Source organism: Nematolebias whitei, chromosome 23 (genome assembly GCF_014905685.2).
Source record: "Nematolebias whitei isolate Nwh7 chromosome 23, NemWhi1, whole genome shotgun sequence".
NCBI lineage: Eukaryota > Metazoa > Chordata > Actinopteri > Cyprinodontiformes > Rivulidae > Nematolebias > Nematolebias whitei.
The window spans coordinates 13,146,817-13,159,768 of NC_056520.1; the positions used below are offsets into that span (position 1 = coordinate 13,146,817).

The 12,952-nt window shown below is 36.7% G+C and overlaps 2 protein-coding genes across 2 annotated transcripts in view; one reads left to right on the plus strand and one right to left on the minus strand.

The window, feature by feature from the left end:
- Positions 1-265: 265 nt before the first annotated feature.
- On the plus strand, positions 266-1,588 carry plaat1l (phospholipase A and acyltransferase 1-like). Its single transcript, XM_037696775.1, has 5 exons — positions 266-334; positions 736-865; positions 1,113-1,201; positions 1,279-1,443; positions 1,523-1,588. Exons 1-5 carry the CDS (start codon positions 266-268, stop codon positions 1,586-1,588), a joined length of 519 nt encoding a protein of 172 aa, XP_037552703.1.
- A 1,843-nt stretch (positions 1,589-3,431) lies between these two features.
- The window catches only part of ephx2 (epoxide hydrolase 2, cytoplasmic), a 19,974-nt gene continuing 10,453 nt past the window's right edge, over positions 3,432-12,952 (minus strand). The window contains exons 7-18 of the mRNA XM_037696332.1: positions 10,767-10,862; positions 10,617-10,695; positions 10,504-10,538; positions 10,403-10,429; positions 8,653-8,738; positions 8,457-8,568; positions 5,454-5,528; positions 5,338-5,380; positions 5,154-5,256; positions 4,809-4,878; positions 3,800-3,880; positions 3,432-3,725 (exon numbers count right to left, since the gene is read on the minus strand). Coding sequence (XP_037552260.1) covers positions 3,579-3,725; positions 3,800-3,880; positions 4,809-4,878; positions 5,154-5,256; positions 5,338-5,380; positions 5,454-5,528; positions 8,457-8,568; positions 8,653-8,738; positions 10,403-10,429; positions 10,504-10,538; positions 10,617-10,695; positions 10,767-10,862 — 954 coding nt within the window. The 3' untranslated portion in view covers positions 3,432-3,578. The remainder of the gene's footprint in view (positions 3,726-3,799; positions 3,881-4,808; positions 4,879-5,153; positions 5,257-5,337; positions 5,381-5,453; positions 5,529-8,456; positions 8,569-8,652; positions 8,739-10,402; positions 10,430-10,503; positions 10,539-10,616; positions 10,696-10,766; positions 10,863-12,952) is intronic.

Below are 12,952 nucleotides of genomic sequence, written 5' to 3' on the forward strand. Positions count from 1 at the left end.
TATATATTTGTGGCCTTATTCTTATTTACTGGTATTTATTTATTTATTTAAATGAAGCTGCTTCCTCTTTCAGCCTCTGTTTAGGAAACACCTGCACATACGCCAAGAGGTGGTGCCTTAGGGACGCTGAAGTGGGTGGGGGGGGTATGGTTCCTTGTAGAAGGGGGGGAAATTATTTAAAACAATCAAACTGAGCCAAAAAACCCAACCTGAGCTGCGGTGTTGGCACCAACAGAAGTTCAGAGAGTGCTTCTAATGATCCGGGATGGAACCAGTGGACCGTGGTGGTGACAGACGGCTGAACGTTACCGTCACACCCCTCTATGTAAAGCAGGTTGGGTGGGGTTCCTGTGACTGATGTGGCTTTACTTTCAGAAACAGAAGAACATCACAGAAAAGTCATGGGTCTGGTGAGTATGTCTAAAGAGTGGTATAAATTCATGTCTTGCTGTTTAAAAATGTCATTTTGCTGCTTTTAATTAACATTTAGAAGGTCCTGATTGTGTTGCTAAGGGGGGAATTGACAATCCTTCCATAACTGCTTAAAGATACCATTACCCAATATTTTTGTCCATAATGAACAGTCAGTCTATTAGAGCCATCTCAGCCTGCAATAACAAAATTAATAAACAACTGTTTTGCTCATTTTAGCTACTTTTTGGATCCGAAGGTCAAAGTTCACTTGGTTTGTCGCCAATCTGATGCTGGGTGTAATATGATGGTTTCTACCCGCAGAAAAATTCCCATCCCAAGTTATACCCAGGAGACATTGTGGAGTACCCCAGGAACAAATACTTCTCTCATTTTGGGATATATTTTGGAGAGAGGGACGGTGTTCCTTACATCGCTCACCTGACATGTCGAGGTCGGTATTTTCTGTGTTTTACTTGTTTTATGAATATTTTCCGATATAAATACATAAAGAAATCTGCTTCATCAAACTGGCTCTGTTGTCGTCTTCTTATGATACCTTTAGCTTTCAGCTACTGTTGTGCCACATTTAGCTTTTAGCTAGCTTTTTTGTAACGTGTAGCTTTATTTGGCCTTTTTGCTCTTTTAGCTTGTAGTCATTTTCCATTTTTAATAACTTTTTTTATGAATATTTTTACCAGATTCCGACACTAAGATCCCGCTGTTTGGTCGAGCTCTGAGGTCGGAGGTCAAACTGGATCCTGTGGAGATGCTGGGGAACAAATACAAGGTAAAACATAAATAAACTATCGTAAAAATTTTAAAGAATCAAAGCTTAAAATTTAACTAAAAATAAAAACAAACCAGGTGAGCAACATGCTGGACAGCACACACACACCCCGAGACTTCCACACGGTAGTGAAGCCCGCCATTGAAGACATGATGGGCCGCGAGGTGACCTTTGACATCCTGTTCCACAACAGTGAGCACCAGGTGACGCTTTTCAGATACGGAGTGAAGAAGTCCCAACAGGTGAGGAGAGTGGGCGGGGCTTACACACCTGGTGCACGGTGAAGCGTGGCGTTAACGTGTGTGTGTGTGTGTGTTACAGATTGAACAGATCTATGAGCACATCATGCCGGCCTGGAAGAAGCTGTTTAGAGACAAGAAGCTGTAAAACAGGTTTTTCAGATTTCGTCGTTATGATTTCAGCCTTGAAAACTCAAAAAGTTTCAGTTTATCAACAAAAACAAACTCGTTTTAAAATTTCGTTCCATCCAGGATGTCTGCTTTAATTGTTTGACGTCCTTTAATGCCATTTTGTTTTCATTGCTTGTCTCTTTGTTTTCTACAGTATTTTTGCCTTCCTCTCATCAGTATTAACTGCATGTGCTTGAATACATTTATATTTATTTGTTATAAAGCTTATCGTTTTTGTATGGCAGAGATAATAAAAGAAAACTGAATCATGTTTATAGAGGAAAAAAACTGAAACACTTTCCAATCAAATTAGGATTATGCTTTTAAATTTTTTTTAACCGATTTTTGTTTTAAGGAGAAATAATATGAAGTTAATACTGTAAAATATTTTTTGTAGATGTTTTCTAATAAACTTAATTTTGAAACTTACAAATTAATCTTTTTTTTTTGTGAACATTTCTGTTAATTTGCCTAAATTCTGGTTTGTTTCAAGTTCAAGAATCTTTATTATCCCCAAGGGGCAATTTGTTTCACAGTCAGTCGGCACACAAAACATCTGTACTAGACAAAACATTAAGACATTAAAATAACTATACTGGATTTTTTTTGGACTATAAGGCACACTTAAATCCTTTAATTTTTCTCAAAAATCAACAGTGAGCCTTATAATCTGGTGCGCCTTATGTATTAATTCTGGTTGTGTTTACTGACCTCCATTTTATGTGGCTTTTGTGAATGAGTTGAATAAAGTTTGACTTATCCGTTTTGTTTCGCTTATTGCGCCTTATAATCCGAAAAACACGGTACATTAAATAATCATTGTTCGTTGAGAAGCCTGATCACTACAGGGATGAATAAGCTTTTCAGTCTGTCCGTCTTACATCTGGGCAGCAGATACTTGCGTCCAGATGGAAACAACCTGAACTCACTATGGAGTGGTGATCAGGATCTGCCAGAATCTGCCAGGCCTTGTTCACTGACCTCGTCTTGTGTAGGTCAGTGAGTGTTTTTCGCTTTTTAACTATTTGCATATCAACACGTTTGGCTCATTCAGGAAACGGGTGCTATATTTTTTGTTTTAATACCTTTTAATACTTTTCAAAATATTTATACTTACAAATACTTTCACTATAGAAATACATTCTGATCTCTTCAGTTCAATCATAAATGTTCTCTTTGAAATCTGCCTAAGAGAACTGGCTTTATTTTATTATTATTGTTTATTGTCCTTTCGCTGCTTTTACCTTCAAGCTACCCTTTTGTTATGTTTAGCTAATGTTTTTGCTGTGTTTTTCTTTAGCTAGCATTTTGATACTCTTAGGTTTTGCTACTTTTAGCTAGTTGTTTCAACATCTAGCTAATTTTTACTACTTTTGGCTAACGTATTGCTTTTAGCCTTTAATGTTCTTCGTCTTTTTGTTTTTCCAACTCTATTTTAGCTTATTCGGTAAATTTCAGTGAAATCCTTCAGCGCTCTGCGTTCATGCTAGATTTTAGCCGAAAATGTTTTTTCTTAGAGTTTGTATTACATAATTTAACTATTTATTATTATGAGAGATTATGGGATACTGTTGTGTGCGTGTGTGTGTGTGTGTGAAATAATAAATAATACCCATTATTAGATTCTTCATAATAAATTTCACTAAGAATCCTTTTTATTTTTACTCAAACACAAAACAGGATTAAATATTACTGCATTGCAACAAAATTATTGAAACAACACACAAACCTCATGTTTGAAATTAAAATGAGGTCCAGATATAAAATAAAACAACAATCAAGTAAAATGTTCTAAAGACTTTTATTGTGAAATGTCCTATCTTTCCTTGCATTCTTTATTCCTGAAGTTTCTCTTTTTTACTGAGTTTCATGTCTATTATAAAACTCACTACATATTTCTAACTTTTTTGTTGTTTATTTTTGAAATCCTGAAGGGGAGATGTCAAATGTAATTTCTCCCTCCTTCCTCACTGTTTAGTTGTCATGGTAACCCCTCCGTTCTTCTCATGTGTTTCTTTAAGCCACGATATCAGGATGTTGTTGGTCTCTGCTGGTTTGTCCATCTGGGTCCAGTGTCCACAGTCCTCTATGTGTCTTCGACTCAGGTTCGGGATCTGCACTCAGAAACCAGCGAGGGTCAGATTTAATTTGGTCGGAGCTGAAATCATTCAGATGCTTGTGTCCGTACCAAGTCCTCCATCCCATGTGAGAATGCTGGCAGCAAGACGGGGTCTTTACCCGCCGTCACCATCAGCGCCGGCATCAGAATCTGACAACACAGCCCACAACATGTTTTAAAGGAGACATATCTTTAAACCGTTCCAACAGGAACTCGCATTTTAAAAATTCATGACCGCAACCAGCTGGTTCAGTACTGGTCATGATCTTCGGACCCTCAAGGGTCACTGCAACAAGAAAAACAGTTCTGGCTCTGTTCTGGACATCACTGCATGGGCTCAGGAACACTTCCACAGATCACTGTCTGTAAACACAGCTCACTGTGCCATACACAGATGCTGCTTAAAGCTCTATCATACAAAGAGGAAGCCATATGTGAACACCAGTGCTGTCTTCTCTGAACCAAAGATCATTTTAAAATGGACCGAGGTGAAGAGCGAAACTGTTCTGTGCTCAGACGGATCAGGATCTGAGATTGTTTTTGGAAAGCGCGAGCGCTGCGATCCATCCTGTTACCAGCACAAAGTTCAAAAGCCTGCCTCTCTGTTGGCATGGGGGTGCATGGACAGCTTGCACATCTGGAATGGAACCATTGATGCAGAAAAGTACAGATTTTAGAACATCTGCTCCCATCCAGCAAATGAAATCTATCAAAGAAGAACGAGGACTTGTTGGACAGCTAATCCTCCTTCAGATCAGAATGGGACAACATCCCCCTCAAAAACTCCAACAACTGGTTTCTACCAGTCCTGGACGGATACAAACTGGAGATGTTTCACATTAGTAGCTGAGTCCAAACTCAAACTAGGCTAAAGTAGTCCAGTTAAACAACTTCTATCCAACTGGTTTGATTCAAAGATTGCTGGACACAAGCAGCACCCGTCCTTCCTGAAGGAACTTGAGACATTGGGTCATAAATGATGAACAAAAAATAAACCAGAATTTAGGACAAACCTGAAGATCCGCTCTGTGAAACGTTTTAGTCTCTAATCCAGAGAATTAGGTACAAACTAACTAACCTTCCCAGAGGGCAGCGAACACATCCACCTCCAGCTGGTGTCACCGTTTCGATACCAGTTCAGCTGGCACCTGAGAACCAATACAGAATATTTTACATTTTAGGGTATTAAACTGCTTTATAAGCAAAAATGGATCCCAACTATGTCTGTTAATCGTGATTTAAATGGTACACAAAATGTCGACTATGGATCCCCTGAAGTCCAAAAAGATATTTAACATTTCAGATTTAACATGTCTGCTTCTGCTGTTTCACTCATCTTCTGACATGGAGCTGTGTTTGTGTACGCCACCCTAATGAACGCACCTGAGCTAGAAGACTTGCTTGTTTGCTAAGTCGGCCTCACCTGAAGCCGTTCTCTTTGTACTGGCTGACGTAGTACTGCAGCTCGGCCTCCGTCAGCATGGAGCTCCGGGGAATCTCCTCCGGCAGACCCACGAACAGACCACCTGAGACCCCGAAAATACAACATGAGCCCCGAGAGTTTACGGGAGCGTCTGAAGAGGGTTCACAGGAGGAGATCTTCTCACCTCGAGCGCAGACTCCTGCAGTGCTGAGCGCAAGACTCTCCTCCTGAAGAAAGAACATTTATCAAGTGGTTTGCCTCCACCCATATACTGACCTGATGAAGACGGTGTCGACTAACTTTTTCACAGCGTCTGAAGAAGAAAATCTTGAATGTTCTCTCCAAATCCTTCTCCAGCTCAGCCTCGGCTACTCCCTGAAACGCATGAACCAAGCAGGTGCTGATTCCAACAGTTCTAGACAAACATGTCGCACAATATGTAAAACTGAATAAATATGGCATTAGAGGATTAGCACTACAGTGGGTATCCGGTTGTTTGAATAATAGGAGACAGTTTGTACAGGGAAACAATGTAAGATTTGAATTTTGTGTGAATGGATGTGGAGTCCCTCAGGGCTCTGTGTTGGGACAAATGTTTACTTTGTATGTGAATGATCTGGTTGATATTTCAGGGCTTCTGAAGTGGGTTTTATTTGGATGTGGCGTTCCTCAGGGCTCTGTGTTGGGACCAAAGTTGTTTAATTTGTATGTGAATGATCTGGTTGATATGTCAGGGCTTTTGAAGTGTGTTTTATTTGCAGATGATACCACATTTTTTTGTTTGGGCAAAGATGTTGAACGGATGTTAGAGACGATACAGGCAGAATTCATAAAAATACAAGCTCAGTTCCAACTTAATAAGTTATTAAATTTGGAAAAAACAAACTACATGATATTTAGTAATCGAAAGAAAATTATCCAAGTCCCATTTAAAATTGAGTGTTGGAGTTCATAGAGTTAATGAAATAACATTTTGGGGTGTGGTTATTGATGAGAAGCTGACATGGAAATCTCGTGTAAATTACTTAAGAATAAAAATGGCAAAATCAATTGCATTACTGTATAAAGTAAAAGAGTTTTTGATTGACAAAGCTTTATATATATTGTATAATCTATTGATTGTTCCATATTTAATTTATTGTATTAAAGTTTGGGGGAAACATTGTAGAACAATTAAACCCTATTTTTATTTTACAAAAAAGAGCTATAAGAATTATTAGTAGGAAGTGCTATGGTCACTTTACAAATATATTGTTTCATCAGTTGAAATTATTAAAATTTTATGATGTCGTTGAAGATAATATTTTACAAGCCATGCATAAAGCTCATTAAAAAATATTACCCCAAATATTCAATTAAAATTTGTTTAAACAACGAGTCATTATAACCTTAAGGGAATGGAAATGTTGGTAAAACCTCCATTTAGAACTAGTCTGAAGGAGCTGCGTTGTAATTCAGGGAACAGGATTATGGAATTGCCTCGATGCCATAAAAATTTCTAAAACGATTTATATGTTTAAAAAGATGATTAAGTTAAAATTGTTAGGAAAGTATGGTGCCATGTGAAGGATGCCTGATGTTTTTTTTTATTTCAATTTGGAGATTGTTCAAGCGTAGGTTGTTGTTTGATTAAAGTTATTTTTTAATTTTTTTCAATAAGGGGCAGATATAAGAATTTTCTTCTTTTTTCTGCACTCTTCATCCAATGGTTTTTTTTTTTCTTTTTGATGAGTTTGTTTTGCTTATTTTGTTTCTTTTAAATGAACGAATAAATGAATTAAATAAATCAATAAATTTGTGTAAGGGAAGACTCAGATACTACTACACCAGATTTGAGCTCATTATGTGTAGAATGGTTGAATTATAATCATGAAAAGAAAAAAAATCCCACTTTTGGACCTTTTCTAAAAAGCTAAACTGGTTCAACACGCTGATTTTCTTGGCCTAATTGTTTGTAGAAGTTTCATCTTTAGTCAAGTATGACAGCAGCTGCACAGTGTTTGCATGAAATGATCAAGTTCTGCTGTTACTAGATCCCTGCTCTTCACTTGGTATAAAGAGAAAAAATATATATATATATCTTTATGACAATATACAGATAAAATTACTTTTGTAGTTTAAAGTTCAAGCTGAATAATCCAGGTTAAAAAAATCCAAAAAAGTTCAGTCAGGTCATTTGGACGGTTTATTTTTTTGTTGAAACATTTCATCCTTTATCCAAAGGACTTCATCAGTCCGAGGAGCCACAACAAACTCAGTCCCGTAAGTGGCTTACTCACATAGTGGACCAACCAGTTTTATGGTGATAAGATGGTTTCTGGGTCCTGCCCTCTTCCCCGTCAACTCCTCTGAGGCAGCCATTGCTAAAGTGACTCATAACATCAAAGTTTATGCTGATGAAGTCCTTTGGATGAAGGACAAAACGTTAACCGAAACGAAACCGTCCAGAGGACCTGACTTAACTTTGCTGAAGAACATTTGTAGAAGTTGTGGTTCCTTCGTATGTAACTTTACAAACCTGTGGCGCTGCCATGTTTTTAGAGAGAAGGGACTCCTGCAACCCTTTCAGACAAGCGATCCGGTCATGACCCAAACCTTTAACCTGCTGAGTGAGGCCTGTAGACTCGTTTTTCTGGACGTTGCACGGTCTGACCTTCAGGGTCAGGGCTAAGGCAGCAGACTTAAATGTTTTCCACTCATTATTATTTTTTCTCTTTGTAAAATGATTGATTCCAAATACGTTGAAAATGACCTTTGACCCTTCGTAGATTGATGGACATTGGCAGTTGCATCTCTGAGGTCATTGCTGATGTCTTTCCATCCTGGCGTTGTATTAATCTTCCAAAGTTTGTGAGTTTGGTACACGTGAAGTTTGATTAGAATAATTTTAGAACCTGGTAATGACCAGATCAGACCAGATTTATTGTGTTCTTAAACGTAAAACCAAATATTTTTTGGATTATAAGGCGCATTAAGCAAAACTAAAACATTTTGACAGATTTTTGAGCGCCGTGTACCACATAAAATCGGCTCAAGGTCATTAAGCACAACCAGAATTAATACATAAGGCGCACCAGCTTAAAAGGCTCACTGTTGAATTTTGAGAAAACCATAAGATTTTAAGTGCGCCTTACAGTCCGAAAATCACGGTAACTTTTCCCATAACTTGTCTTTAAATTAAAAAATATATATATATTAATTCAAACCCTTCATGCATCTGGTTGTTTTAGGAACTTTACAATATCTACTAATGTCTGCAACAGATGGAGCTTTTGAAATGACAAAAAGCACTGGGCAACTTACTGGTTTTTGAAAATAGATCTGGTAGTCCATTATGGGCAAAGCCAAGAGTTTCTTTGACGGAGGAACAGAAGGATCCACCGGGAACAGAGGAGTGTTCAGAGATGCCACGGCTCTTCACATAAACAGAAAACAACAATTAGCTTCAGAATTCAGGAGACATCTCTGACTTTGTTAAAGTGTTTTTTTCTTCGTTCACCTGGTTCTCTCTGGAAAGTACCGGGCCATGTTCCAAACCAAAATGCCGCCCCAGTCGTGACCCACCAGGGTGACCTGTGGTATGGCCTGAGACCAGAACAGAGATGACTCAGCCAAGGTAAGACGAACGTTATTTATTAGTACAACTTTAATTCTGAAAATGTTGGCATGTTCTATAAAATTAAATAAAAACAAAATAAAATGTTTTTTTTTTTAAGTAATTTTGATTTCTTTCTTCTTTTTTTGTTTTTTCTGGCTGCAACACTGCTCTTTAAAGTTGGTCCGTTGGTAACAAGAAGCTGTAAAATTAGCATTTTACAACTACAAAAATGCATTATGAATACTCATTGCTGAAGAACCTGCTAAAAAATTACTGAAATGTAGCTGAAATGGAAGAGCAAGCATAAGTTAGCAGAAGAAAGCAGAAAGAACAAATATTTGCTGAATATGGTATAATAATAATGATGATGATGATGATGATAATAAGCAGAAATGAGCACAAACTTTTGGAAATTAACTATAAAAGCTGAAATTAGCAAAAAAGTTGATGAAAATAAGCTGAAAATCTTAAACTACCAAAAGGAAGTGGAATGAGCTGAAATGAGCTAAAAAGAATGTGGAATTAGCTGAAAAAGCTCAATTTAGCACAAAACAGATAAAAAGTAGCTGAAATCGCAGAAAAAGCTGAAACTATCAGAAAAAAGCTGAAAAGAACATTAGCTAAAATTAGCAGAAAGAAGTCAAACAAATTAGAAATTACTATGAAAAAATTGAATTTATTTGAAAATGGCTGAACTTAGCTAAAAGTGCCTAAAAAAGTAGCTGAAATGGTAGAACAAGCTTAAATTAGCAGAAAGAACACAATTGCTGAAAGAAGCAGAAATCAGTACAAAAAAGTGGAAATTATCTGTATAAAGCTGAAATTAGCAACAAAAAAGCTGAAAAGTAGCTAAAAGGCAAATAGAAGCTGAAATTACAAGAAGGAAGTAAAGAGCATATGTTTTGCTGAATTAGACTGAAAAAATTACTGAAAATGAAAAATGAGTGCAAAAAAATGTGGAATTAGTTGAAAAAGCTTAAATTAGCATAAAAAAACAGCCAAATAATAGCTGAAACAGTAGAAAAAGCTGAAACTTGCAGAAATAAGCTGAAAGAATCAGAACAAGCTATTAACAGAAATAAGTTAGAAGAAGCACAAAGATGTTGTAGTTAGCAGGAAGAATGTGAACGGAGCACAAAACAGCTGAAATCAGCTGAAGGTAGCTGAAAAAATGTTTAAATTTGCAGCAGGAAGCTGAAAGAAGCTGAAACAGAACAAAATGTGAAAGGAGCAGTAAAAGCTTGTAAACAGATCTAAAGATTTGAAGAATGTAAAATGAGCTCTATTTATTTTCTACGAGATAAAAATGGCAGAAAAGGCTAAATATTTCAAAAAGCTAAAGTTGCAGCAATACCAAAAGTCATAGCAGGATTGTCCAGAAAGAGCCGAACATTTTGATATACAATTAGTTGAAATAGCTTTAAAAAAATGCAGGATGAGAAACACGCCTAAAAATGTACGTAAGAAAAATGGCTCACAATAGTGTGAATGCTTCATAAACATCCACACAGTTAGTTGGACTGCAGACTTTTAGAGAGGCTGGATTTTTCTGAAGTAAAGGTGGGCAGGAGTTTACTAGTCAGCGACAAAGTGTGTCTAAAGAAATTGGATAGTAGAACTTTTGTGAATCAGGGTTTGATTTATTTCTTACCATTTTATCTAGGAATGTGATTAAATCCTGCAAAAAGAGAAACATTTGAGTAAATAAATATCATAATATTTCACACAGTCTTCACTTTGAAGAGTTTGTACCTTGCAAAGGTGTTCCTGAGAATATTCCTCGATGTCTGTGAGTCAGCAAATGAAAAGATTATAAAGAAAAAGATAAGCGAAAACTGCATTAAATATTTGTGGTGTTTCCCCACCAGGAGGTGCCGTGGACTCTCCAAATCCCTTCATGTCCAGAGCCAAGACCCTGAACCCTGCTGCAGCCAAGGCTGGGATCTACAGGAGAAGAGGCAAGTAAGAAAACACTGAAAACTATTAGGACGTTGTAATGAAGGGACCTGGCTCACCTGGAACCTCCAGGAGTACCAGCTCTCAGGGAAACCGTGGCAGAGCAGAACCGGTGGACCGGAGCCCATCTCTACATAGTGGGTCCTCACACCAGGCTGAGACACAAAAGGTAAACCTCTGTGTTTACTACTTGAAACATATGGTCACTGTGGTGCCCACACATTGCTGTCTGCAACAACACACTGGCTAAGCAAAGCATTAACTAAAAGCTAAAGTAGCTAACTGCTACACTGCAAAAAGTACCCATCTAAAAATAAGTAAAAAAATACTAGATAATAGCCTGAATCATCTCAAATTAAGTGAAATAATCTGCCAGTGCAGTAAGATAATTGCACTTGGTAAGATTTCTTGAAATAAGTAAATATTTCTAGGCTTTAGACAAGTGAGAAATGTCTTAAAACAAGTTGTAAAAAACTCATTACAAGTACTTTATGAAGTAAAATAAACTCAATACTAGTCTGTTAATGCTTCTTTCAGTTTTCATTTTTTCTCACTTTGACAGAAAATATCTTAAAACAAGGCCAACTTAACAAGATGGATCTTCTGGAATTAAGAACGATTAATAGATTTTCCATCTTAAAACAAGACAAAGCATTTACACTAAAATAAATCAGGCATATTGTGTACAAATGACCTTTATTTAAATTGTCTGTTCAAATTGTAACAATTATTTCAATCATCGTACACATGAATGTCAAGACAAATATGGTGAACTTATTTGGTGCTCTTATCACAAATAACCAACTAACATAAAGCTACAAAATCTTCATATTTCTTAAGCAACATCTGAGGCACTTGTTGATAGAAGAAATAAGTACTTCATATCAGATTATCAAAAAAAAAAGTAAGAATTTAAATAACTTCACAGCCTTCAGTTCAAAACTTTCCAACACAGACTTGAAAGTTATTTGCACCTAACTGAAATTTCTCTACTCAATAAAACTTTTCACTCTGTCATGTCAAGACAAATTCTCAAGATAAACTTATTTTGTGTTCCTCTCAACTATTAAACAACTAACCGGGATCCACATATAACGTTACAGACCCTCACATTTAAAAGTAGAACATTTGAGGCGCTGTGCATATATAAAAAATATTACATTTCAATGTAAATAAGTTTTCAGGTCAAAAATTCAAACACAGACCTGGAAGTTAATAACACATAAGTGGAAGAGCTCTACTTCTCAATAAAACGTTTCCACTCTGCCATGACTCTTTTGTATGAGCCTGTGGTGTCTTTCTCGTGGATACTGTCCTTCAACACTTCAGTGTGAATGACAGAGAGAAGGGTTGCCACACACTTTGGATAGGTGAGATGCATGGTGTAGTAGTGAGATGCATGGTGTAGTAGTATTCCCTCAGATACAGCAAACCTTCACCAAGGTCTTCTTTGGCAAATGTGGTGAAGGGAGTGGTTCCAATGGCCAAAAGACAGCGAGACTCATCCAAGACCAAAACAGGGCTGTAGAAAGATCTCCTCTGGAAGTACACAGCTGGATCTTCGGTTGGCTAAATAACGAACAAAAAAAGGACAAAAACCTTTATTCAGGTTACAACAAATAAACTGAAACGCTACCAGATCCGTTCAAATGCTTAGGCACAAATATGTACTGTCCATACATCCGTGATGACAACAATAGAATAGATGTGTAACAGAGCATATTCATATCATTTTATGTTGTTTTTTTAAGTTGATATGTGTGTCAATTGAATACCCAACAACTTGTGCCACAGACACAAGAGTGAGTCCTAACACACTTTGGGAAATGACAGATACTGCACTTCTGATGGTTAAATATAAAATCATTTCCTATTTGGATTTTGATCATGTATACAATTCTGTTGAAGGTTTTTAAAATTGAGCTTAAGTCAGTTTATTTACTGTTATTTTTACAAGTGTTTTCTGTGGAAATTTACAAGTGTTTCAGTGCCATTTGTATTATGGGTGGCCACCCTATGTCATGTGACCCACACAATGCTGCAGATTTCCAAATATAGAATTAAAATTAAATTACAAATTAAGAAAGGCATGAAAATTTCTCGTTTTTTTAATTGAAAAAATAAATAAATAAATAAATACCAAACCACGACTCTTAATATATCCAACTGAACCGAATGGTGACATTTCTGTATCATTGCACACCCTATATATATATATATATATATATATATATATATATATATA